Here is a 27,916-nt window from a genome sequence, read left to right on the forward strand (position 1 = left end):
CCTGGGGGGAGGAGTAGACTAGTGGTTAGTGCAGTGGACTTTGATCCTGGGGAACGGAGCTGAATTCCCACTGCAGCTCCTTGTGACCCTGGGCAAGTCACTTAACCCTCCATTGCCCCTGGTACAAAATAAGTACCTGAATATATGTAAACCACTTTGAATGTAGTTGCAAAAACCTCAGAAAGGCAGTATATCAAGTCCCATTTCCCTTCCCTTATGTTCCAACTGCTGGAGTTGCCATTGAAGCCCACTCCAGTCTATTTGTCTTCTCATTTGTGGGACACAGACTGTAAAATTTTGTCCAGCACTGTCCTTATGTTCCAGCCACTGAAGTTGCAGTGTAAGCCCTTTCCAGCTCATCCTAAACCGGATTGCCATGTATGAGACACAGACCATATAAGTCTGTCCAGTATCAGCCCTAGTTCATCACAGACAGAGTCGCCATCTAAGTGTCATTTGACACATCCACACACATGCAGCCATTTAAGGTTAGGTTTTTTTTATAACTTCCATTTTCTAATTAGAGATCCTCTGTGTTCATCCCGTGCCTTTTTGAATTCCGTCATCATTTGTGTCTCTACCACCTCCTTAATGGAAGACTTTCCACATTTGTGCTGTTAAAGCAAGGAAGAAGAGGAGGAGAAGGAGGAGACAGCACTCAAAGGACTTGGTACTCAGTAGATCAGAGGCTAGTGCAGGTGCAACTTACCCTTCCATGGGAACCCCGCGGAACTGCTTCCATTCCCACGGGAACCCAGCAGAACTGCTTCCATCCCTGCGGGAATCCAGCAAACCCTGTTCCCATGTAGCTCTCTACTCGCTACTGAAATATGAATGCACATTGAGGTAGGGAGCAGGGAGGTGTTCCGAGACAGGACAGACGTGCCAGAGATGCGAGGCCCTGTGCGACCACCCCTGTCACTCCTGCCTAAGACTGGCCCTGGCAAAGGGAGTAGCTGCTTTGAAAATCAGGTGCCAGAATCCAGTTTTCTCTGTGCCAATACTGGAATTGTCGTCTGCAGAAAGTGATTGACTAAACCTGTATGTCACAAAGCAAAAATTCTGAAACCAAATTTAATAAATTCTTATGGGGTTTCTCCTCCTGACCATTCTGTTTCTTCTATCACTGGTCACATTCTGTAGATGGCAGGATGATTTTGCCTTTTCATCTTTACTTTCTCTACAAAAGCATTCTGGGGGCTGTAGCTCTTAACCCAGTCATCAGGACACACACAGCTAGTCTATTTTTCAGGATATCCACAATAAATATGCATGAATTAAATTGTATGTACTGCCGCCAATGTATGCAAATCACTTTCATGTATATTCACTGTGGGTTTGTCCCAAGAAAGGGATTGAGAACCACTGCTCTAAACCAGCAATTCTCAACTTCATGCAGATGAAATTAGATTTCTCTCTCTATAACCTTAAAAGGGTATCCATCTTATTTTATGGCAATTTTTTTTTTTTTATGGTCTGAAAGACTAACAGCCTCCAGGTCACTCCTGAGCCTTAGGGAAAGTAGCATAGTTTATCCAACCAATCACTCTCTCTTTGTTGACAACACAAGATCTACAAGGACAGGGTGTGGCTCCAACCCACCCTTCTACTCACATGTTAAATTTTATGGCTTTGGGAGAAAAGTAGCCCAGACATGACAGAATGGTTTAAGTAGTTCTTTTTATCTCAACTGTCACCCATTAGACTGGACTGCCATGCCCACACCTTTCTGTCTCCCTGAGTCACTTCTGTGCTGCTCCCTCACTCTGGCCCAGATGCATCAACCAAACGTTAAAAAATAAGAATCGTAAAAGTGCTTAACGATTTTTAAAAAACGAGGCATGCACTACAAACACACTCCAGAAATATTCGGATCGGTATTGCAAAGTAGGATGAATCACAGAATCATTAAACCCGTCGTTAATCAGCGCCTAAAGCATGCGCAGAGCAGCCCAAGCGTTATGCTGGCTGCTCTGCGCATGCCACAAAGGCCCAGCTGTCAAAACAAAAAAAACAACAACCCACAAACACGTGTGTTTCGGGAGGGGGCAAAGGCACTCATCATGAGCGTCCCGTATGGATGCCTTGCCCCCCCCCCCGCTGCTCCCCGCTTCACCCCCCCCCCCGCACGAAAAATCTCCAATTTTAGCAACCCCGGGCCGGCCCTCCTCCCTTCCTGTATTCTCCCACACTAGCTCCGCCTCCTGCCATGCTCCGGTCCCGTGCCCCGCCCCCGCCACCCCCCCCCCCTTTGGTCTTGGCTGCCGCTCCCCCCGTCCAACGACCCCCCCTTTGCCTTACCGGCCCGTGCAGCGCCTCTCACCTCTGCTGCACGGGCAAGAACAGCTGATCGGCGAGTCAGAAGGCCTCCTCAGACGTCCCTTCTTTCTTCCTGGGCCCGCCCTCCTCTGACGTAGATAAACTATGTAGTTTACCTACGTCAGAGGAGGGCGGGCCCAGGAAGAAAGAAGGGACGTCTGAGGAGGCCTTCTGACTCGCCGATCAGCTGTTCTTGCCCGTGCAGCAGAGGTGACAGGTGCTGCACGGGCCGGTAAGGCAAAGGGGGGGGGGTTGTTGGACGGGGGGAGCGGCAGCCATGACTAAAGGGGGGGCGGCGGGGGCGGGGCACGGGACCGGAGCATGGCAGGAGGCGGAGCTAGTGTGGGAGAATACAGGAAGGGAGGAGGGCCGGCCCGGGGCTGCTAAAATTGGAGATTTTTCGTGCGGGGGGGGGGGGGGGGGGAAGCAGGGAGCAGCGGGGGGGGGGGGGCAAGGCATCCATACGGGATGCTCATGATTAGTGCCTTTGCCCCCTCCCGATCCTTTTTTTTTTTAATTTTCTTTTTTGGTGCTGAGGGAGAGGGGAGCAGCGTCGACCTGGGGCGTCAATAAAGGACGCCCCTAACGCGTTTCCCCCCCCCCCCAGTTATTTTTTTTATTGGATTTTGTTAACTTCTAGCAGACAGACAGCCCTAACGAGAGGTACAGACGCTCGTTAGATTTCACGGTGTTCTCCTGCGTTAAACGAATCGGAAAAGGTTTGTGCATGTCATTTCAATGGGATTTGTAGAAGAATTGCTCATCTGCATTCAGTTTTCGTTAGTTGCTACTGTGGTCGGAAAATAGGCTTTAGTGCATGGAAAGGATAGGAAATTCTTCCTTGAGGGCTCATTTAACGATGAAAAACATTTAGTGCATCTGGGCCTCTGTCCTCTCCTGCTCCAGTGCTCCTGTGTGCTGGGAAGAGACTTAGGACCCAGATGATTGTATTAACGCAATATTGCGTTAATGTAATCATTTGGGTCCTGGGCGGAACACAGGAGAGGACAGACCCAGAAGCAGGCAGGAAGAAGCTTCCCAGCGCCAGGCCTGTCCAGGCCTCCCCCTTGGAGGCTGGGCCTGGGGAATTTTGCCCCCCCCCCTCACAGTGGACCTGTAAGTGGCCACCTAAGTTGTGCAGCAGATATGTAGATGTAAGTTAACACCCTTTTATAAACAAAAATATGAGCACATTTTCTTATTTGAAAATTGCCTACCAGAAAGTGCAGCTATACATTTGCAGCTGTTTTTTTTTTTTATTACATTTGTACCCTGTGCTTTCCTACTCATGGCAGGCTCAATGTGGCTTACATGGGGCAATGGAGGGTTAAGTGACTTGCCAGAGTCACAAGGAGCTGCCTGTGCCTGAAGTGGGAATTGAACTCAGTTCCTCAGGACCAAGGCCCACCACCCTAACCACTAGGCCACTCCTCCACTTGGAGTATGCACACCTTTTAAACTTTATTATATGCACTTACATAATCCTGTTCAACCTCCACCTTCAGGAACACGCCACACAAATTTTGTAAAAGCACATATTATTAGGCATATATTCCCTGGGTAATTTTATAGAAACCTATTTCTACCCATCAAATCCTATTTTATGCAGCTAAACAGATTATAAAATAATCCCTTAAAGTCATTTCATTAATTGAATAAATTAATATCTCACTTATCACAATCCTTCTAGATAGGTTACAATTTAAACATACATAAATGCAAAACAAAAGCAAAATAAAACATTACATAATCATGTGGGATGGTAGCAGAATATAAGTGTTTTTATTGTATTCTATTGCGTTGTACATAAAAGCTGTACAAAAGAACATTTGTCTTCAGTTTCCTTCAAAATCTATAAAATCAACGGCAGCCTCAGATGTTATAGCCAGGTCCAGTAGAGCAGCATGCAGGTCCCTGGAGTAGTATAGTGGTGGGTGCAGTGCACTGTAGACAGCTGGACCCAGGCCCATACCTCTTCCTACCTGTTACACTTGTGGTAGAAGTGTGAGCTCTCCAAAACACACCAGAAACTCACTGTACCCACATATAGGTGCCCCCTTCACCCATAAGGGCTATTGTAGTGGTGTACAGTTAGGGGTGGTGGGTTTGGGAGGGCTTAGTGGACAAGGTAAGGGAACAATGGTGAGATGTGTATCTGGGAGCATTTGAAGTCCACAGCAGTGCCCTCTAGAGTGCCCCATTGCTTTCCTGGAATGTCTGGGGAACCAGTCTGCTAAAAATGCTAGCACCTCCTACATCCCAATGGCTTGGTTTTCTACGTTTTCACTTGTATGTTGTTTTTTTTTCCAAAAATGGCCTGAAAAGATAAACACACACAGCACAAAACCTTGTTACAAACTGTATTAAAAAAAAAAAAAGATAGATGTTTTGCGGTTTCGAAAATGGCCATGTTTCCTATTTGGATTTTGGACATTTAGCACAAAACACCCAAAGTCCAACTTAGACATCATATTGAAAATACCCTAACTTTGTAAGTCTAAGTGCTTTGAAAATACACCTTAAAGAAAGCAGCAATAGGAGTTAGACATGTTTCTGTGCTAATTTCTGTACCTAGGCAGAGGAGCCACATAAAGACAAAGGCAAATTAGTTTGTACCATGTTTGTTCTCTTTGTTGAAAAGATCTAATGCAAACATTGTGTAAGGTTTCAAGGCAGATCTAGACTGTGAATTAAAAGCCTCCCCTCCCCCCCACTCCTATCACATTTTATACAGGGTCTTGTTTCTACTTCTAAAGCTTGGACTGAATTCAGGAATTAATTCATAATGATTAACCTAGAATGTCAGCAAAATCCTGTCTGAATACTGCCAGTAATATTTAATAACTTACCTATTTGAAGAATATGATATTCTCTTTCTGATCGTGCTGCCCAAGATCCTGATTCCGGTCAATGACCCTAAGCCTCCTTGTATGACAGGGACAGAAGATGCCTTCGCCTTAGGCGGTTAATCAAATAAATACACCCTTGACCTTGAAGATAACTTTTCAACTAAGACGGCTGAGTGAAGTTCTACCTCTGTAAGCATAGGGGAAGTCGTCATTCAGACTGTATGCAGTGTGCAGTGAAGGGGAAGCCGTCCATTCAGTCTGAAGCCATTATTCTGTCTTTGTGCAGTGAAGGGTAAGCTATCATTCAGTTTATGCAGTGTGCAGTGAAGAGGAAGCCGTCATTCTTTATGCAGTGTGCAATGAAGGGGAAGCTGTCATTCAAACTTTATACTGTGTGCAAGGAAAGAGAAGCCATCATTCAGTCTTTATGCAGTGTGCAATTAAGGGGACATCATAATTCGTTATTAGAGCAGTGAACACTGAAGGTAAAGTCATGCAATGCTTCAGCCAGTGATTTTCACTATTCTTCAAGCAGGGGCTCCTTTGTAGGAAAAAGCACTTCAATGCCAGAGTCAAGAAAGAGTGGCAAGCACCCTGAGCAAGGAAGGAGTCCCCGCTTCAATGGCACAGTCAGCCTAGGAGGTTCCCCCTCCAGTTGCACAGTCAGCCCAGCTACTCAGGTGCATTCAGAAGAAGGCATGTAACTTAAAGAAAGTCTACTCCTTCACAGTAAGCCTATCTCCCCCATGCATTCACTGTCCCTCTCCCCATCTTCTCTATTCCCAGGACTGAAAATATAAACTTTCGTAGGTAGGACTGAATGAGCTCCAGTCCAGATGGGCCTCTTATAACACCATCTCTCCCAAGGTACTGGGGATTTCGGGGGGGGGGGGGGGTTATAGAAGGAGGATCCCCTTCAGAGCTCCAGGAAACAAACCCTGCAAAAAAAAAAAAACATTCCAGATCTATATATAAAACCTGTCATAGTAACAGAAATAGAAACTGAAATACAAGATATCTGATGTACATTTCTCAAAGCTGACATATTCTAATTAATAAATTCAGGACAAAATACATTTCTCTACCTTTGTGGTCTGAGCATTGTTATGATCCCAGTGCCTCTTTTCTGTTTGTTCTTAACTCTCTTTCCAGGGTCTTATGTCCTTTTGACATTTCATCTCTCTCTATGTTCTCCATCCGTCTTCCCTCTGTGTCCCTTTTCTATCCTATCCAGCATCTCCACTCTGTGTCCCTATCCCTAATCTCCCTCTATACCCAGCATCTCTTTTCTGTCCCATGTCCAGCTTCTCCCCTTTCTCTTCCTTTCTTCCTGCACCCCCCCCCCCCCCCACCTCAGGGCCAGCATTTCTTCTTTTCCCTCTCTCTCTCCTGCTACTCCTGTCCCCCCCCCCAACCTGGAGCTAGCATTGCTTCCTTTCACATTCTGACCATGCCCATATGGTCTGGTATCTTTCCCTCTCTCCATTGGTCCAGCATCTCTCTCCGTCCCCTTTTTGCTCTCTTTCTCTTTCTCTCTGTTCCCTTGGCACACTCCTCCCCCTCCAGGTACAACATCTCTCTTCCTCTCTTTTTTGGTCTGTCTGTCTGTCTCTCCCCCCCCCCCCCCCCCCGCTCCACTTCTCCACAGGTTCAGCATCTCTTCTCAGGGCCGTGCCAACACGGTAAGCGAGGTAAGCACGGCAGGAGGGCACCGTCCTCTGGGGGGTGCCCCGCCGCACCAGGCTTTCCTTGCCCTCCCGCTCCCATGGAGCGGGAGACATGCTTTGGCAGATCATCTCCCGCACTCCCGCCAAAGAGGGAATGTCTCCTACTGGCGGGGGCGGTCCTGTGAGGCACCGAGTCTGCCTCACTTCGCCTCCTATTTATTGAAATAACACATGCATATTTGTACATTTGATTTAATTCACGTCACTTTATTGTAGTGATTTTTCTGCACATATAATTTTAGAGCCGCATAGAGAGTATTTCATGATGTATAGAGCTTTGTAGTGAGCTGCTTCGCGGCAAGTCTCACTAATTTCAAATGCTCGGCTATGGTTACAGCCTATACTGAACTCTCTTTGGCTCTTCAGTAAAAATTTATCATATTAAACATTTAGCATATTTTAGCTGTGCTTGTGCTTTTCAATAAATACTGACAGTTTAGTTATTAGGGATAGACTTTTTGGTCTCTTATTGATTTGTCTCTCCCTGAGGGATTCTATTTAGTATTGATTCATTCCTCCTACGGCGTCTTTCCCTTCCCACAGCCACCTCTGTAACCCCCCCCCCCCCCCCAGCATGTCCTCTTTTCCTTCTTCCCTCCCTCAACCCTCTTCCCCTGAGTGCTACCTTTAATTTGTTTCTAAACTTGCCGGGCAGTGGCAGCGATTAACAGACACTGACCTGTCGCCAGACCGACATTTTCTCTCTACTGCGATGGCTCACCCTCTCTGAGATAACTTTCTGTTTCCGCTGGGGCGGGCCGCGCTGCAGAGAGAGAAGATGTCAGCTGGCTGCAGGGCAGCACCTGTGAATTGCTGCCACCTCCGGCAAGGTTTGAAAGAAATTAAAGTAGGCTCAGGGGAAGAAGGTTGAGAGAGGAAGAGGGGAAAATAACAATTGAATATCACTAAAACAGCTTAAAAAATTATTGCAGCTGGTAGAGAAACAGCAGTTATAAGTTGTATTTGTGCTCATTTTTCTACACTGTTCTATACAATACAGATGGCCAAATTTCAGTGAGGATATCCTGTTTCTTGATGGGCTCATCTTAACTGTTTTTGTAATCTTCATTGGGAAGCCTGGTGTTATAAAGATAGAATACACTGAAATTAAATGGAAGTAAAATTAAACTCTTCTTTCATTGGGCACATGGAATCCCATCTGGGAGAGGTGGGGCAGAGGGAAGGAGCAGAAGATGGATGGGACTGGGAGGAGTGGTAAGCAGAAGAAAGGAGATGGATGAGACTGGGAGGGGTGGTGAGCAGAGGGAAGGAGCAGGAGATGGGTGGGAGAGGGGAAGAAGCAGGATGTGAAATGAGGGATATGAGAAGAAGGGCAAGTAAAGGGGATGATGTGGGGAAGGATTGAGACATAATATGAATGACATGGAAGACTGGAGAGAGGATAAGGGCCATTGAAAAGGGATTGGGGTACTGATGAGGGGTATAGGAGAAAGGGATAAGTCTCTGAAGGGGGGTTGAGTTAGGGTGGAAAGTGGTTAAAAATGGAGAAGAGAAGCTATTGGGCATGGGGTATAGGAGAGACATGGATGGAGCTGGGACTGATAGGGTGATGAGATGCAGTGGAGGGTAGATGAGAGCAAAGAGGGTGAGTACAGAGTATGGGAATGGGGGACTAATGAAGTGGGTGAAAGATGGGGGAGGAATTCAGGAAACTGGGTAAGGGAGAGACAGAGGGAGGAACGGGAGTGCTGAAGAGAGAATGAGAGGGAGATGGTCATATCCAGTAGGCCGGCAGAGCAGAGATTGCGTGTTAGCGTGATAACTCTACTTTGTGGCGCACTGGCCAGGCAGGCCACCCCTTGGAGGCCAGGCCCTGGAGAATTTGCCCCCGCCCCTTCTTGGCGGCCCTGATTTCAACAGTTATTGGAGCAGATATGACCTAGAAGTCACAGAGCAGCTATACATAATACAGGAAGCTCATTTGCAGCATGTGAGTTTTTATAACCACAGGATAATTTAAAAAAATATGCAACAGTGTTCTTAGTGAACATTTCAGTCTGCCCGAGGCAAAAGGCCAAAGACCAAGCGACTTTCACCATTTAAAGATGAATGTGCACAATAAACCACACCCTGTACATCCTGCTTTTATTCTATGAGTAATAGCAGTAAAAATACATAATGAGTTTGCAAACAGGTGGAGGTAATTTTGTAATGAATTTTCCACATGTAAAGTTTCAAGTTTATTGAGGTTTTAATATACTGCTCTTTGAGAAGCCTTTCAGAGCAGTATACAACAAATATTTAAGACACGGAAGCTCATTTTCAAAGTATTTAGACATTGTAAGTCTATGTGCTTTTAAAATGAGCCCCAAAGTCAATAGAAGAAAAAGGAAAAAGAAACAAGATTTTCAGTCCTGTTTTAAATTTCTCAAGGGGTTTCTCCAGGCAGAGGTGAGGGGGGGGGGGGGCTCATTCCACAAGGAAGGGCCTACAACACTGAAAATCTTAGCTCTGACAAAATTGAAACAGATCCATCGAAATACAGAACTACCAGGCAATTTGATTATGAAAATCTAAGTGTTCTGGGCAGAGAATAGAGGGATCAGCAAGCAAGAGAGATATAAGGGTGATCCAGAGTAATGGACTTTGTACACTAGTGACAAGATTTTTAAAGAATTTCTTTGAGTAAAGCACGTTTGAAATGCAGAAAAGGGCTCTTAGAAAACTGCAGAACCAAATGTGCATGTACAAGTACAAATATTAACACAAAAGCAATCAGTTCTACATTGTACTCCAGACACTTGTTTACATAGTTCATCTGACACATAGGCTACAGTGTAACACGGCTACAATGTAAATCTTGTTCTTTGTTCTATAATTTCATCACAGGCAAAAAAAAACAAACTTCCATTGGATTAAGAATAATATTTAACATTCGTTTGAATAAATATATGTGCAACTCTGCTTAGAATGAAGCACTTAACTTGCATGCAATTCTCATTTCTGATGGTGGCCAGCATTTCGCAATAACTCTGCTTTAAGGAATTGGAGCCAAAACATATTTGAAACCAAACAAAATATATATATATTTTTGTTAATTCAGGAATTCCCACAAACTACCTATGTACCCAACAAACATACCTTTAAACCACAGACTCTTGCTTCACAGTGACAAAAAAAACAAACCCAAAATGGCACTCAAGGCTCAAGCTTAAAAACCAAGGAGACAGGAGACAGCATGAGCCTAACTGGCTCATTCTGTAGGCTGAAGCCAGTGTGTGTGTGTGGTTTTTTTTTTTGTTTAATTTGAAAGCTTCCCATATGTAACCCGAGGGGGAGGTCCTTGGAGGGGGGGGGGGGGTCCTGGGGCATGAGCCACAGGTGTGGGCGCTCCGGAGCAGCAGACTTGTTTTTCGAGCTGTGGAAGGCTCAATATTTGTAGGGGGCAGCTTTAAGAATGCTCCAGCTCTGCCTGAGCCTCGGGGATGAGTTGAACGACCCCCCCCTCCGAGGTTAAAAAAAAATAAAAAGAAACAAACTCTGGTTACAAATGGGAAGCTATCAAATAAATAAACTGACAAATAAAAAAAAACACACATAGGCAGTCATAAACCTCACAAATTTGCTATAGTTTTCAATAGTGTCTGTAGATATTTTGGGTCACATAATATGACATCATGCTGTATCCTGTCATAAAAATTCCTTGTTAAAACGCTGGGGAGACAGGCTACCAAGCAGAACACTACTTCATTCTTCAAACCTATTGGTTGTCACACCTGCCAGTAACTCTTAAAAAAATGTTACCATTCTATTGACAAATTCAAATCTAATGGTTCTATAGTATTTATACAGTGTATCCACACTTGCTCGTGCTGCAATAGCAACTTCTTGTGGAGACGGAATATAATCTAATACAAAACATTCACCAAAATAGTAATACTTCAGTATAAACACTGTGTTCAGTCTTACATACTCCAAGAAATTATATATAATTTGAAAAAATAGGAAGAAAAAGCCTCAGACACCTGACATGTGCCTTTACTTTTCTACCTGTTCATATATTCATCACAGGCATAAAAACCTTCCAACCTCCCTACTTTCACTCAAACTTTATTTTTAATTAACATGTTCCAAACAAAATTTTTCATTTAAATTATACTTAGCTTCTCAGCTTAGTTTCATGGTATCCTCGACGATGGCCACTGTTTCACAGTTAACCAACTGCTGCACCAGGCGGTTTATACCATTTCCAAAATCAAACTGTTGAAAAAAACCCCATATTATTAGAAAAACATAATAAAAACATCAAACTTTCACCACTGTGGACATACTTACTGCTCTTGAAATTCTTCTCTCCAAACTGAGCACTTTCAAAATGGCTACTCAGCAAACATGATTGGGCATTGCACGTCTTCAAAAACATGAAGGTTGGTATTCAACACAGTGTGAAACTATAGGGGCTCCATAAAGAACCACAAAAAAACAACACATCACTTTTAAATCTCTTCAGAAAATGGAGGGAAAAGCCTCAAGAAGCCACAACAGGCTTAAAAAAGCTCAAGGCTTAAAGGCCAAAATGCTTTTTTGCTTCATCACAGGCAAAAAAACCTCCATACAGTCCACTTGCTTCTATGTACTTACTGTCTTTGTATTTATAGCAAACTATTTAGCAAAAAAAAAAATGCTTGTACTTAACTTTGCATTCAAGTCTGTTTATCCCTCAGTATAATCCAGGACCCTCGGTATAGACCAGAATCGACGATGACCAGCGTTTTGATTGCTGCATCAGGGTCACCAGGTTCAAATTAATAACGCTCTTCTTGAGCGTCACTGAGGTGGGAAGCAGAGATTTAAGAGTGATATGTTGTTTATTCAGGATTCTTTAAGGATCCCTTACTTTGATTTTTTGTTGATTGCAATTGTGGGACCCTTATCCCGTTTTTGGCTTTAGAAGTAAACTATAGGGGCTTCCATCCTTAATTTATTTAGTCAGCTCCAGTGCTCATTCATTCTTACTCTGAATTTCCTTGTGGTCTGCCCTATATATAACTTCTCACAGGGGAACAAAATACATGAGTAAATACACACACTGACAAGATGGTGCACACCTATATGTATGCAATGCATAGGCGTTTCCAGAGGTGTAGTTTGGACAGAACAGAGCAAAGCTGTGATGTACTTGCAATACAAGAGTTCACATATATTTACACCTTTGGAACAAACGTCTATTTGTGTGAGAGAATTTTTGTGCTACTGGGGGTCATGGGACAAGTCTATTTGATAAAAGCACATAGGTTCCTATGGGGCTAATTTTCGAAAGAGTAAAAATCTAAAAAGTGGCATAAAGCACCACTTGGATGTTTTTCTCACAAAAATGTCCAACCTATTTTTCAGAGGTTTTCCTATGCTATTCATCTGCAGTGTGTCCAAATCTCAAGGGGGCATGTTTGGGGATCTTAAGGGTGGGATTTGGGTGTTCCTAAAACTTGGACATTTTTCAGCCATAATGGAACAAAACAAAACCTTCCAGGACTAAAACTAAGACGTTTTGAGCTAGGCCTGTTTTTATAATGAATAAGGCACAATAAGTTACTAGGTTACCACCGGAGGGAATCAGGAATGACCTCCCCTTACTCCCCCACTGGTCACTGACCCACTCCCACCCCTCCTAAAAATGTGATTAAAAACATTACTTGCCAGACTGTATGATAGCCTCAAATGTTATTCTCAGGTCCATTACAGCAATATGCAGGTCCCTGGAGTAATCTAGTGGTAGATGCAGTGTACTACAGACAGGTGGACCCAGGCCCATACCCCTTCCTACCTGTTACACTTGTGGTGGAAGCTGTGAGCCCTCCAAAACTCACCAGAAACCCACTGCACCCACATACAGGCGCCCCCTTTATCTATAAGGTCTATTGTAGTGGTATACAGTTGGGGGTAATGGGTTTTGGGGGGCTCAGCAGACAAGATAAGGGAGCAATGGTGAGAAGTGTACCTGGTAGCATTTATATGAAGTATACTGCAGTGCCCCATTGCTCTCCTGGGATGTCTGGGGGACTAGTGTACTAAAAATGCTGGCCCCTCCTACATTCCAGTGACTTGATTTTCTACATTTTTCATTTGTATGGGATTTTTTTTTAATGGTCCTAAAAAACCAAAACGTACAAAGCTCAAAACCATGTTCAAAAATGGTATTTTTGAACAAAAAAAGATAAGATGTCTTTCTTTTTTTGAAAATGACCTGCTTTTCTGTTTGGATTTTGGACGTTTTGTGCAAAGCATCCAAAGTCATATTTAGACATCATATCAAAAATGTCCTTCCACGTCATCTGATAATTTCTTCTATGGGATCCCTCCTAGAGCCTCTTTCAAGATACATGGATCATTTTCTTAGCTCTTTTGTGCTCCAATGTAATAACATCTATATCTGAGATTCAATGCGCATTATATAGCAGTGGCATAGCCAGGGTGGGGGAGGAGCCTGAGCCCAAGGTGGGTGGGCACCAAATTTTCTCCCTGCCCCAATGAATGCCAGTAACAAGTGTTATCAAGGCAAATAAGACACAGTTAAACCCTCCATGGCCTCAAGTACAACAATTTAGGTTGGAAGCCTTCCAAGAACAGGAAAATACCTACTATACCTGAATGTAACTCCCTTTGTTGTACTCCACTCTGTAATTTTTGTGATTGAAAGAATAGAACATAAGCACTGATATTCAATTAAATTGTTCTATCAATGTAAGATTTATAAATTTTACAATAAAAGTCATAGAAACAGATTTACATTCACAATCAGGAAAAAGAGACATGAGAGTATAAAAAATGCATAAGAAAAGTAAAGATAAGACATTAACCCCCGAATTCTACATATGGCACCTTAAGTTAAGTGAGCTAATTTGACCACATGGCCAAATCACATGCACAACTTAATTGATTGACAAGCCAATCAGCGCTGATAATTTTACTTTACCAATTAGCAGCACTAATTGGCAGTAATTAGAATTTCCACACACAACTTTATAGGCGTATTCTATAAAGTGCTGTGTTAATTCTAATGCAATCAGCCAAAAAGGGGGTGTGATTATGGGCATGGTATGGGTAGGTCGTGGGTGTTTCTAAAAACTATACGGACTGTTATAGAATATACCCTATCCACACCTAAGTTGGGCACAGGTATTTAGGTGGACGAAATGGGTGTGCCTAAAGTTTAGGTGCAAGAATGGCCACTAAGCAGTGGCATACCTAGGGTAGTTGACACCTGGGGCCGGTCATTTTTTAACCCCCCCCCCCCCCAAATCCAGTACTAGGCATACCGAGAATACAAAACATTCAGGACCTATAGAGCGATTCTACCATACCATAAGCAGTAATTTGTACGAGTCACACAAGGAAAAGGAAAGCATCTTAAACACTACAGTGAGCACTAGAACATCAATTCACCTATTGTAAAACGAAAACAGACAGATTAGTACAGATCGTGGATCCTGCAGTCAATGCCAACCGAAAGCCATGTCATTTTCACAAACACAGATACACCCTAATCCACTATAGAATAAGTAATCTATTTAGACAAAAATTAAACTGAACCCCCGATGCCAGACTCTGCATACAATGCAACACCACAGAAACAGAAACTGTCCCCTAGTTCTGTGCAAAATATAAAGACAGCAGATGTAAATTTGAAAAAACTAACACCAATCACCACTTTACAAATGAACAAATAGAAATAAAACAAATACAGAAAATAAAATAATACCATTTTATTGGACTAATACATTTAGCTTCCAGATGCCAAAATCTTCTTCCTCAGGTCAATACAGTATAGTGCTGTTACATTATCCTATCCTGACCTGAGGAAGGGGGTTTTGTTCTCTGAAAGTTAAGTCAAAATGTATTAAAATTATTCCAATAAAAAGATTACCTTATTTACATGTTGTCTCTGGTTTCTGCTTTCCTCATCTTCTTTTCACAGTCTTCCTTCCATCCAGCATCTGTCTTTGCTCTCTCTCTCTCTCTCTGCCCTCCAGTGTCTGCCCTCTCTAATGTCCCTTCCATCCACTGTCTGCCCTCTCTCTCTGCCCCTTCCATCCACTGTCTGCCCTCTCTCTCCCTTCCATCCACTGTCTGCCGTCTATTTCGGCCCCTTCTATCCACCATCTGCCCCAGTCTGCCATCTCTCTCTCTCTCTCCCCCCCTTCCATCCACATCTGCCCTCTATCTCTGCTCCTTCCATCCACCATTTACCCCAGTCTGCCCTCTTTCTCTCTCCCCCTTCATCCACCACATGCCTTGCATCCCCCCTTTTCAGCCCTAGACCCATTCTCCCACCTGCCCCAGGCATGGACCCATTTTCCCTCCTGCCCCTTGTCAGACCCCAGTTCCAGCTTCAGACCCTTTCTCCCATCTGAGCACTCCCCTCCCCAATCCCCTTCTCCCCTCTGAGCTCCCCCACCCTCCCCAATCCCCTTCTCCCCTCTGAGCTCCCCCACCCTCCCCAATCCCCTTCTCCCCTATGAGCACCTCCACCCTCCCCAATCCCCTTCTCCCCTCTGAGCACCCCCACCCTCCCCAATCCCCTTCTCCCCTCTGAGCACCTCACCCTCCCCAATCCCCTTCTTCCCTCTGAGCACCCTCACCCTCCCCAATCCCCTTCTTCCCTCTGAGCACCCTCACCCTCCCCTTCTCCCCTTTGAGCACCCTCCCCAATCCCCTTCTCCCCTCTGAGCTCCCCCACCCTCCCCAATCCCCTTCTCCCCTATGAGCACCCCCACCCTCCCCAATCCCCTTCTCCTCTATGAGCACCCCCACCCTCCCCAATCCCCTTCTCCCCTCTGAGCTCCCCCACCCTCCCCAATCCCCTTCTCCCCTCTGAGCCCCCCTCTCCCATCTGAGCCCCCCCCTTCCGTCGAGAGCCCTGAGCCCTCTTCACCCTAAAGCCACCACCCTGCTTTTTTTTTTTTTAATCCGTGCAGCGATGCAGGCAGCGCCTCGCGTCTGTCCTGCATGAACTGAAAAGAGAAAATCGCTTCTTCTGGCGTCGGGCCTTCCCTCGCTTGTTGTCCCGCCCTCTTTTGAGGTAACTTCCTATTTCCTCGAGGGCGGGACAACAAGCGAGAGAAGGCCCAATGCCAGAAGAAGCGATTTTCTCTTTTCAGTTCATGCAGGGCAGACGCGAGGCGCTGCCTGCATCGGCGATCGCTGCACGGATTTAAAAAAAAATCTGTCAGCTCTCACGGAGCACCCCCCACCCGCTGACACCCGGGGCGGACCGCCCCCCCGCCCCCCCCCCCCCGGTACGCCACTGCCACTAAGCATATTCTATAAACTACGCCTGGCCTTGGCACTGTCTGCAAAACACTAAGGTGGTCAGAAGAATTATTCAGTGGCACTATATGGTTAATGCTGTTGAACATTCCTCTCACCAGCATTTATCCGATTAGCAGTACCTGCTAACTGGATAAGTAAGTTCAAATATTGACCCCAAAAAGCTCTAGAAACTACAGGAAAATTAGACGGGTCCAAACTTAAAATCTCTCTGAAATATTTTTTAACCATCTCCAATGGTGGTATCAATTGGGAAAAGAACCTCAAATTATTATAATGAAGGTTATTCTCTAGCCTCTCTGATTTATTTTCCATAAAGACATTTCCCTTCACAAAAACAACCTTCATGATATTTCAAAAATTCAAAGACTGCTCGTGGACAATTAGCATTTCTGTAATCTTTCCACATTCTTCCTCCAGTACTTGAAACTTATTAAGTTTGTCCAGAAAAGGAACACAACTGGGATGAACAATTGTCAACAAACCGGAACCTAGTGCAATCCACAGTACTTACTCACGCAGACTACTGCAACAGTGCCTTCTTAGGCTGTAAGACTCTAATCCTGAAGAAACTTCAAACTACCCAAAACACAGCAGCCAGACTTATCTTTGGCAAGTCAAAATTTTATAGTGCAACACCTCTTCGAGTGAAGCTTCACTGGCTCCCCATCAGAGAAAGAATAAATTTTAAAGTCCACACTCTGATTCATAAGATCATATATGGAGAATCCCCTAACTACATGAATAACCTCATTGACCTCCCAACCAGAAATAATTCATCGTCTTCTCGTACTTACCTTAATTTACTCCTTCCCAACTGCAAAAGTATTAAGTACAAGACCTCCTATGCATCAAGTTTTTCCTTTTTGGGCAGCCAGCTTTGGAACGCTTTGCCACGATCCATCCGAACAATCAATGACCATCTACACTTCAGAAAAATGTTCAAGACCCATCTCTTCAAGAAAGCTTACCCTAACGACCCAACTTAACTCTCAGCCCACCCACATGATTCTGTCATGATGATAATCATACCTCAGACCAGTTTCTCCCAATCTCCTTCGCACATCCCTCAACCTTTTCTTCTCCATCCTTCTTACTCCTTTCCCCTCCCAACCTCTTTTCCTTTTGCTCATCCTATCTTTGTTTACCTCTCCATGTTCAATCCACATATCTTCATAACTCTACTATTACTATGTTTTACTCAACTTGTTATATCCTCCTGCAAGACTATGTAATTCTATTTACTATGTAAGCCGCGTTGAACCTGCTATTTGTGGGAAAGCGCGGGGTACAAATGTAATAATAATAACAATCATAATCAACAAATGCAAATATCCATGTTTGTCACTTCTTTAAGGGGAGCAACAGGAAAAAACCTAGGAGCAACCATATTATCAGAAAATAATACAGCTTTTAAAACAGAAGAAAACATATTAACCTCAACAAGAACATACAGCTTCATAATCACTTCATCATTTCCTTGGGAACTCAGACTCACTTGTGCCACAAAAGAGTCCATTTCTGAGGAGTCTTCACTAACCCCCAGCTGTTCTGGAGAGTCCTGTGCTGCCTCAACAAAGGTAGGCACTGACGCCCCAGGTTCACTTCCCGAGGCCAGCAGGTCATGTCCCATATCCAGGATGAGAGGAGGTGAGTGGGGTGCAAAACTGAGAGACTTCTTCTGCTAACCTTGAGTCATTCACTACCAGAGCAGAGGAGTCCCAGTGGTGACAAATTCTCAATAATACAAACAAATCCATTGGGCCAGTAACATCCATCCTTTGCCCGTGCCATAAAAAAAGAAGCGAGGGATTCACCACATTCCTAATCAGACCCACTTGGGCTCCAAAATGGCACACACCCATAGACATTTTAGATAAGGGTGGTAGCAGGAAGGTTATAGTTATAATTATATAAGAAGATACTGCAATAATTCTCTAGGTTCAATAAAAAAAAGATTGCAACAGAAGTTCATTGCATCTGAAAAATGCTAAATACCTTTTCTCAAGGTTACTTTTGCGTTTACTTATAACTCCATAAAAGCTGCAATGACCTTGATTTGTGTCAGAATGCAAATAAAAGACTGAGATCACCTAGCTCTTAGAGGAAAAGGAGAAAAGACCTTCAACTGAGGACATTACTGCTCTTTCCAGTCTTTCACAGGCAACATCTCAAGGTAAGCAGAACTAAGGAGAAATGTGGTTACCTTTTAGAGGTATTAATGTTTAAACCATGGTGTGTGTGTGTGTGGATGAAAATAAAATATGGAATTTGTCTAAAATATTAATCCAAAGTTGGGAATTGAGTTTTTAATAAGCATGGAGTGCCATTCCTAATTAAAATCACAACAAGGCAAATTTCAAGTATATACGTTGATTGATAACAAACACGTAGTATGAAATAGTTTTAGGAATTATTGGGTTGGGATATGCAGTACTATGTTTTATGTGTTAATGTAAAGCGTGTTAGGTATGTGTAACTACTTTAATTGTGAATGTTCTTTTGGAATCTATTTAGAACCTTTGTAGATATTACAAAACATAAGTTAAATAAATGAAATTAAGATAATGCAATAACAAAGACTACCACATGCTTAGTAAGAATAATGAGAAATTGAAATTATGTTCTCTGCCCCCTTTATATCCTACAGATCCTCCTGGGAACATCATGGTAGGATTCAGTCTGGATTTGGTCCCTATATGGTACATCGTGGTCCTTCTCCAATGTCCATGTGAAATTTCTGGTGAGCAGACCATAGAAGGCTCCTTGAGATAACCAGTCTCAGAGCTTCATTATCTACGAAGGAATTTATGCTTAGGCGTTGTGGATACTGACTGGGGGTGAGAGGGAAGGACATTTTTATGAATATTTTCATTAGAAATTAATATTTCCTATTATTTGATTAGAATATACGATTGAAAAATGTTACGACCCACAGAGGGTATGAGACTACAGCTGTATCAGGCAAGTCCTGATTGCATAGTAACTGTACTTCCCTAAAATCCACTCATTCATATTCTTCTTCCCCTGCAGCTGTGGCAGTGACTGTAAATAGTAACAGTCTAGACTACACATTGACAGTAGAACACGAAGATGTCCTGAGCCTGATCTGCACGGTCCAGAATCACACAGCTGAAGAGACGTTACTGTGGTACCGAGGGGACCAGCTCCTGAACCTGGATGAGGGGAATCAGAAGAATGTCAGCAGTGTCTGTGTTTCTCCAGTCACCCCCAGTGACAATGGGGTGACTTTCAGCTGCCAGCTCCAGCGCAACGCTTCCCTCCGAGTGACTGTGGCCTTGGATGTCCAATGTGAGCAAATCCCTGGCCAGGGTTACCAGGCCTAACATAGCTTCTCATGTGTGGGGGATTCAACAAAATTAGAATGATTAGAGTACTTTTAGATAAACTGGTACACAGTGAAAACCTAAACTTCGAAGAAGAAAAGTAGGGTGGCTTTCTGATAGGTGGGTGGGATGTTTTCTATCTGATGAAGCTACTGAGGTGTAGATGCTCCTAATCAGTTTCTCTTAATGCATACTATGGTCCCCCAGCTATATGGTAAGCCATATTGTAGAAAATCTTTAGCATCATATCTATGTCAGTTGAATGTTCTAATACATGCTTATTAGGTGTATCATTATTATTGTGCTACCTTTGTATTATATCTTTGGTATTTGAATTCCAGGGCTGTTAAATGTGTATATTTTTGATACTGTTTCATGATAGTTCTATTAGGTTTCAATCTACTTTTTTTTTTAGTTTACCTCATTTAGGGGCCCTTTAACTAAGGCGTGCTGAAAAATGGCCTGCGGTAGTGTAGACACGTGTTTTGGGTGCGCGCAGAATCATTTTTCAGCGCACCTGTAAAAAATGCCTTTTAAAATTTTTGCCAAAACTGGACGTACGGCAAAATGAAAATTGCTGCGCGTCAATTTTGGGTCTGAGACCTTACCGCCAGCCATTGACCTAGCAGTAAGGTCTCACGCGGTAACCGGGCGGTAATGGTCTATGCACGTAAAATGCTGATTACTGCCAAAATAAAAATATTTTCCAGTGAGCTTAGTGGACACATGTCAAAAATGAAATTACCACAAGGGCCACGCGGTAGCTGGGTGGTAACTCAAAATTGACGCACGTTGGGTGCGCGTAAGCGCCTACGTGTCTTAGTAAAAGGGCCCTTTATTGTATTTTGGTTTCTTCTTGGTTATTTCACTATTGTTATGCTGTTAACAAAATTGTAAGATTTATGTTTAACTGTACCTGCTGAACACCATCTTGGGTGAATCTTTTCATAAAGGCAGTTAATAAATCCCAATAAAATACTGGGGGCATGGTGCAAAGTTACTATCCCAGTCTGGATATTTGCTGGTTTATTAGAAGAAAGGGAGCCAGTCTACACTTTTAAACTAAGAGTTATCACATTTGTTAATCACTACTGCACAAACGCCGTCTCATTCAAGTTCTGGGTTGTGTTACAGTCCGTCCCTCACTGAATGGAGAAGGTTTTCTGACAGTGGAAGAAGGCAACCACGTGAAGATAAGCTGCAAAATTAAATCAAACCCCCAGGCTGCAGTGGTTTGGTACAAGGATAATAACACTTTGATCCTGGAGGAAGGTCGCCACCATCTGTCCCTGACCAGCGAGTTTTTTGAACTGGCCATCAGCAAAGCTCAGAAATCTGATAATGGGACCTACACTTGCGTGGCCAGATATGCTAATGAAACCCTGTCTAAAGACTTCTTCCTGACAGTAGAAGGTAACAACAGCAGCAAGTGCTGCAACTCTCTACCAGTTAGGGAGGCAGGGAAAGAGGAGGACAGGGGGTCGGGTCATGGGCAGAGGAGTCAACTTATTTTACATTGTTGAGCCCTGTATACCTTGACCAAATCTTTTGAGAGACTTTTTTTTTATTTTATAGATTTGATAGGATGACTGATTTGATTTTAAGTTAGTTCAATAAACCTATCCAGATTTATTGTGGAAGGTTAATTTGGGGAAATTAACTTTTTTTTTTAAATTTTATTGTTATGGACTGAGAGAACAGTCTGTTGGAAGACATTTTTTTTATTGTATGATACTCTAGTTAATCAGTAGGCAGCTGACTGTTTTAGTTTGTTGGGGAGGTGTTATGCCAGGATTGTCACAGTGAAAAAAAGGAGAGTTCAGGAGGGTTCAGGAGACAGGTCAATATTCAGAAAAAGTCCAGGGAATAATGCGAAACGTGTGATACGTTTCAAACTATTCCTATATTCATATGTAAAGATCGTACCACTGAATATGTCAGTATAAATTAAACATATAAATGCAAGTATATTTATATGTAGAAGCTATACCCATAAGACCCTGAAAATTAGCACTATACTTATAGTGGAGGAGTGGCCTAGTGGTTAGAGCACTGGTCTTGCTATCCAGAGGTCGCTGGTTCAAATCCTGCTGCTACTCCTTGTGATCTTGGGCAAGTCACTTAACTCTCAATTGCCTCAGGTATAAAATTAGATTGTGAGCACCTCCAAGGACAGAGAAATATCCAGTGTACCTGAATGTAACTCACCTTGAGCTACTACTGAAAAAGGTGTAAGCAAAATACAAATAAATAATAGATTATATATTTGATTGAGTGGCCCAAGTTATACTTGTTTTTCCTATGTCTGAGCTAAACATAGAGAGGAGCTGAAAACTGGTATCTATACAGATACCCCCAAATTCTATAAATGGTGCCCAAAGTTAGACACAGAATTGGTTACGCAGTTATAGAATAGAGTCAGTTACATGAGTAAACTAATTAGCTTAATTGGCTATAATGTGAGCTAATTGGCACAGATTAGCAGTTCCTGTTTTAGAAACAGTGCGCCCAATTTTTATAGTGTGCAACTCCAAAGGGGGCATAGCCAGGGGAGGGGAATGGGCAGGTCAGGACTTGTAGGCACGGTTTTATAGAATATTTATATTTACGTGCCTAAATGCCAATAGTTAGGCATGAAAATGTGGACTTAAGCTAGTATTGTATAATGGAAGTTCTTCACAGAAATGGTGGTATAGAATTTGCGTTTAGCACCCTGTATCCTGGCACCTAACTTTAGCCACCATTTACTGAATCTACCCCATGATTTATATATAATAATTATTACTAAGGCACTCACCTTATTGACATAGCAGGTCCTGTTTCACCAACTTCAGGGGCTTCTTTAGGAGTTTAATATGTGCCGTTGAAAAAAATCGTTTCCTCACAGCGTGCCTGCCTTGCATTTTTTGGATGTTTTTTAGACTGACAATTGATATTTGAACCTGAGTGAAACCTAGGGGGGTTCTTTTACTAAAGCATGCAAACAGATTTAGCTCATGCTAATGATTAGCATATGCTAAATGATAAGGCACCCAATATATTCCTATGGGCACCTTATAATTTAGCACTCACTAAACGCTAGCGCGTGTTTATTAGCACGCCTTAGTAAAAGGACCCCTTATAGATCCTTCCAAAAGTCCCTGAGTTCTTTTCCTCCAATTTATAACATTTGGAAAATCTTCTTTATGTGGATAACTTCATAGGTTTGATTATTAAGATATTATCTACAAGTATTTCAGATCTTTTTGCTTAAATGTAGGTGTCCCCTTATAGAATGGTCCATCACATGTATATTTGAAAATACCTATAACATTGCACATAGAGGGCTAGATTCTACATATGGCACCTAAAAAACTGGCGCTGAATGATACCCACTTAAATGATATTCTATAAACTGTGCCTAAAGTTTGACATGGTTTATAGAATGAATTCTTAAGCGGAGAGTCACATGTACATTTAGGCACCACCATTTGCACCAAAAAAAATGTGGTGCAAATGCCCACGCCTAAATTTACGCTCAGAGCACATTATTCTGTAATTACATGCGTAACTCAAAACCATGCCCCCATTCTGCCCCCAAACACCCATGGCCCTCCCATTTCCATGCCCCCTTTTTTGGACCATACATAAATTTTAGGCGTGAATCCCATGCTTAACTTTACATGCATTGGTTCCAATTAAATCTAATTAAGCCAATAATTGTTTGTTAAGCCAATTATTAGCACTAATTAGCTTGCTATTCAATTAAATTGCGTGCGCAAATCAGGAATGCATCTAAATTTGTGTGCACAATTTTTGGCGACCTTTATAGAATCAGGGGGGAAATGCTCCCAATTACACATTTAGTACAGTGCCAGACATATATCTGCTGTTTGAATATTGACCTGTATATGTTGAAATCTTACCAATAAAACCCCGATGCCCCAATCAGGCCATAGCAGAAGTTATAGGATTCAGTGCATTTGAAGGAAAAAAACTAAAAAGGCAATTGTTGTAAGATTTTAACACCTCCCTGTGTTTCTGGTTTTCTTTTCTCTTGCCTGGACAGATAGGAAGGAGCCATTCCCCTTAGAGGCCATTATAGCTGCATCGGTGGTGGTTCTACTCACTGCTATATTTGGGATTGTTGCACGAAGGAAAAAGATATTTAAAGTAAGTGGAGTGGAATAGGTAGACGTGAATTGCTTGTTTACTCTTTATAAAAATACGAGGACTAGCAGGCACGCAACAAAGCTACTAAGTAGTCAATTTAAAACAAATCGGAGAAAATATTTCTTCACTGAACGTGTAATTAAATTCTGAAATTTGTTGCCAGAGAATGTGGTAAAAGCAGTTAGCTTAGCAAGGTTTAAAAAAGGTTTGGATAATTTCCTAAAAGAAAAGTCCCTAAACCTTTATTAATATGGACTTGGGAAAATTCACTGCTTATTTCTAGGATAAGCAGCATAAAATCTGTTTTACTCTTTTGGGATCTTGCCAGGTACTTATGACTTGGATTGGCCACTGTGGGAAACAGGATACTGGGCTTGATGGACCTTCAGTCTGTCTCAGTATGGCAACGCCTGTGTTCTTATGTTTAACACATGTTGTGTTTTGCTGAAACAGCGGGGGTAATATTTAGCCCACGACAGTCAACGTTTTTTTAAGCCACTGACACTCACGGCCTGAACCGAGCATGGATATTCAATGCCAGGCCGTGTCTGGGTTGCAGCCCTGAATATTAAATTTCAGCCGCCAGACAGAAGTTAACTGCGTACCAGCCTATAAGCGGTTTGCATGGCGGATAAAGTTAGGACAACCTTTTTTCCTGTCTTAACTTTATCCACTTAACTGGTTAGCGCTCTGAATATTGCCACTAACTGGTTTAAGTACCAGCTGCACCCAAGCTCCGCTCATGGACAGTGCAGGTATGGTTAGTCCAGATATTCAGGAGCACTGTTTGGTTAAGTGCAGATGAATGTGAGTGGATAGGCAGGCACAAGCGATTTAACCAGGCAGGAGGCTTTATCAGGAGGGATAAGAGCTTGGAGGGAAGTGATTGGGGGTGGGGAACTTGATTGGTAAGTGGGAGGCTTGACTGGGGAGTGGAAGGGCTTGATCAGGGGTAGGGATGTCACTGGGAGGTAGGAGGGCTTGGGGGGGGGGGGTAAGTGGCTTGATCAGGGGCAGGGGGAAATGGCATCAGCCCTTCAGTCTCTGAACTGGGAGCATTAGGCCGCAGCTTTGAGACTCAATGCAAGGTGGCTTGCAAGCAGCATTATTGCTTTCCCATGGTAGTCAGCAACATATAGGACTGTTACAGCACAGGCTGGTGACTCCCGTAAATCAAGGTACAGTAAAAGCTCACCTGTAACCACCCTTTGATAACTTCCCCCTTAGATGCATTCATTCCTTTCACCTGTTCTAATGAACACGCATTTGTTGCGAAGAACTTGACCTCACATAGAAGCAAGGATTTACTGGTGCCTTGCTTTCCTTGGGGGTCTGCTGAGCCCTTTAGCATTTGTAGAACCCTTTGGGATACATTTTGTCCGCAGTATGCTGTGAGAAACCAAGTTCTTTTCTCGTCAAGAGAAAAAGTGACTGGCAGTGCTGGAAGTGGACAAACTCCAGACTGCCAGGTGATATTGTTTGAAAAGGATAGGTAAAAACAAAAACAAACCATGCCTACTTGAAAAAAAAGAATGTGATTTGTGTTAATAGTTATCTCCTTTCTTGCAGTGTGGCCACAATTCGAGCAACATAACAGTCATGTGAGTGTTGTGTCTTGATATGCAGAAGAGATTCTTCCAGTGCCGCACCTTGTCTCTCAACTGACCAGATACGACAGGGAGCATGACTTTGCGGGGAGCAGCAGTGCAGGATTAGGCTGTGGGAGGTATCTGGAGCCTGTGTTATCCTTCCTTCAGTTCCCTCTCCCTGTATTAGTGCTGCTCTATGTGCCCTGCTTTTGTATTCAAATTGACCTCTTTTTTTTGTATATAACTCACACCTTTTCAGTAGTAGGTTAACTCAAGTCAAGTTACATTCCTATCCTCAAAGGACTTACAATCTAAGGTGTCCTTTTGCTAAGTGGCGGTAAGCATTAACGCCTGCTTCCTGCGCACCAAAATTCACTACCGCAAGGCACGCTCAGGCGTCCTGCAGTAGTTCTGGCATCTGAGCACGCTTCCCGCTTTGTAGTTTTTAATGCAGGGAGCGTGTTTGAGGGACGAAAAGTAGGCATGCCCAGCGCTAATTGGCTAGTGCAACTACTTTGCTGCATGCCAACCGACTAGCGCATGGTTAATCCGTGAGCCCTTTCTGCCTACAAAATAGGTGTCAATAAGGGCTCACGCGCTAATGGCTAATAGGAAAAATGGAAATGCGACTTGTAGCTGAGGCAGGCAATAGATGGTTAGATGGATTGTCAAAGGCAACAAGGAGTCACAGTGAGATTTGAACTGGGCTTCCCTGGCTCTCAGTCCACTATTCTAACCATTAGGCTACTCCTTAACCTCTTTCAAAAACCCAAGCACATAAATAAGAAGAATGTGGTCAGAATAAATCTTTTTCCCCACCCTTTACACTTCTTTGCTTCTTGCAGTGAGGCTTTCTTTTGTCTCATGGGGCCGCTCACCACAGTGGGTCAGTACTGGAGGCTAATGCCCTGCAGCTGTTGTGTGCTGTGCTGGACAGGGAGTACAGGCTTTTAATTTTCTGAATAGAGAGGTGCGGTAGCCGTGTTAGTCCACCTTTAAAGGTAATCAATAGAAATAAAACAAAATAAAACATGGAAAATAAAATAAGATGATACCTTTTTTATTGGACATAACTTAATACATTTCTTGATTAGCTTTCAAAGGAATTTTCTGAATAGAAACAGGAGATCTCTCTTAGAGGAATAAGAGACCTTGCCCAGCAAACTGTGTATACCACCGTGGTGTTTGAATTGACTGTTGGTTGTTACGTTTATATTGTATTGTTTTTATTTGTAAACCACTTTGAATGAAATGTTCTAAGTAATAAAGTATATTATATATTTCTAAATAAAAATATAGGAGATATTATTACCATCACATTATTTAATAGGAAAGCAAATGTCTTATACCAGCAGTGTCCATGGTTCATAATTTCATGTAGCCATGATTTTAGATGGCTTGAGAAAGACCAGGGATATGGGATGATCATCAATGAAAACAAAAACACTTTATTGCTGATACATGCAAAAACATGCAAGGCCTAACACGGCACTGTGTTTCAGCACAAAGTGCATGCCTCAGGGGTTATAAAATGTATCCAAAAGAACATTTGAATCAAGCACTTGAGGACTCTCTTAAATGAATGCGAGACTGGTTTTTAAAAAGACTTTTATGATCACAATAATCTTTTGACAAGAGGCACTGTCTGCTGACTACGTTCCACATGGGATTTCTTTCAGTTCTTCCTTTTTCCACCACGATTTTAGATGCCAGAGCATTCATTCTTTATAAAGATTTCCACAGTCAAAGATAAGGATAATTAGTGGTACCACAAGCAAAATGTATAGCCGTGTGCTCCTCTTTGCACATATGGCCTTACAATTACAGCTCAGCTGCAAATAGTATATGTAAACTAGTTTGGTTGTACCCGCAGAAAGGCGGTATATCAAATCCATTGTCACGCTTTCACAGCAGGAACTAGGTTTGTGAGCCCTTGGGCCACTGCCAAGGAGCGGCAACAGCAGGCGAAACCACCCCACACCAGAGACAAGGCAGAACTCTGACAAACAGTTAGACTTCACCTGCACTTGACCACCGTTCCTCAGGAGTTGAGCCCCTGGGTGCAGGTGGCCGGCAGGACTTACTGGACAGGGCAGGACCTGGATCCCCACTAGGCTGAACCAGGACTGAGGGTCAGAGGGGAAAGGAACATACAGGGACAGCAGGGCAAGGAATGGATAAGCTAAGGGACAGGACTGAAAGCTGCAAGCAGCCACTAAAACAGGGAACAAATACTGACAGAGAAAAGACAGGACTGGAAGCTGCAGAGCAGCCACTAAAGAAACAAACAGACAAGGACTAGACACAAAACTAACCCAGAGACAAAACTAGAAAACAGGCAACAACCTAATGTAAACTACACACAGACTAACTAAAAACAGACAAGAATCCCAGGCAAGAACCCAAACTAAGCAGAACTGCAACAAGCACCAACGTACCAGGGCCTAAGGCGATGCAAAGGCAAAGCAGAGAGTTTCAAAATGGCTAATAAGCCCAGCAGCAGCTGAGGCTCAGCTGCAGCAATCACCAGGCAACTACGGGTGCTGTGTAGATTCAAAACAAAACAAGCAGGTCTGGCAGACCAGAAGATCCGGACCGGACTGGGCTGAAATCTGGAACGGGTGATAAGAACCAGAGAGTCAATT

The 27,916-nt window shown here is 43.2% G+C and overlaps 1 protein-coding gene across 3 annotated transcripts; it reads left to right on the forward strand.

The window, feature by feature from the left end:
* Nucleotides 1-5,214: 5,214 nt before the first annotated feature.
* TMIGD1 (transmembrane and immunoglobulin domain containing 1) lies at nt 5,215-26,579 on the forward strand. 3 transcript variants are annotated; one of them, XR_003944100.1, is made up of 8 exons: nt 5,215-5,460; nt 18,834-18,926; nt 19,217-19,495; nt 20,665-20,943; nt 23,579-23,682; nt 25,252-25,822; nt 25,924-25,926; nt 26,419-26,579. XR_003944100.1 is itself a non-coding variant. In XM_030222372.1 (6 exons), the coding sequence occupies exons 2-6, from the start codon at nt 18,851-18,853 to the stop codon at nt 25,285-25,287; spliced, it is 774 nt and encodes a 257-aa protein (XP_030078232.1). In that variant the 5' UTR covers nt 5,215-5,460; nt 18,834-18,850; the 3' UTR covers nt 25,288-26,579. The 3 variants fall into 3 exon arrangements, 2 of the variants coding, with proteins under 2 accessions (XP_030078232.1, XP_030078233.1); XM_030222372.1 differs by having other exon boundaries at nt 25,252-26,579; XM_030222373.1 differs by lacking the exon at nt 5,215-5,460 and adding an exon at nt 17,690-18,359 and having other exon boundaries at nt 25,252-26,579.
* The last annotated feature ends 1,337 nt before the right edge of the window (nt 26,580-27,916 follow it).

This window comes from Microcaecilia unicolor, chromosome 13 (assembly GCF_901765095.1).
Source record: "Microcaecilia unicolor chromosome 13, aMicUni1.1, whole genome shotgun sequence".
Lineage (NCBI taxonomy): Eukaryota > Metazoa > Chordata > Amphibia > Gymnophiona > Siphonopidae > Microcaecilia > Microcaecilia unicolor.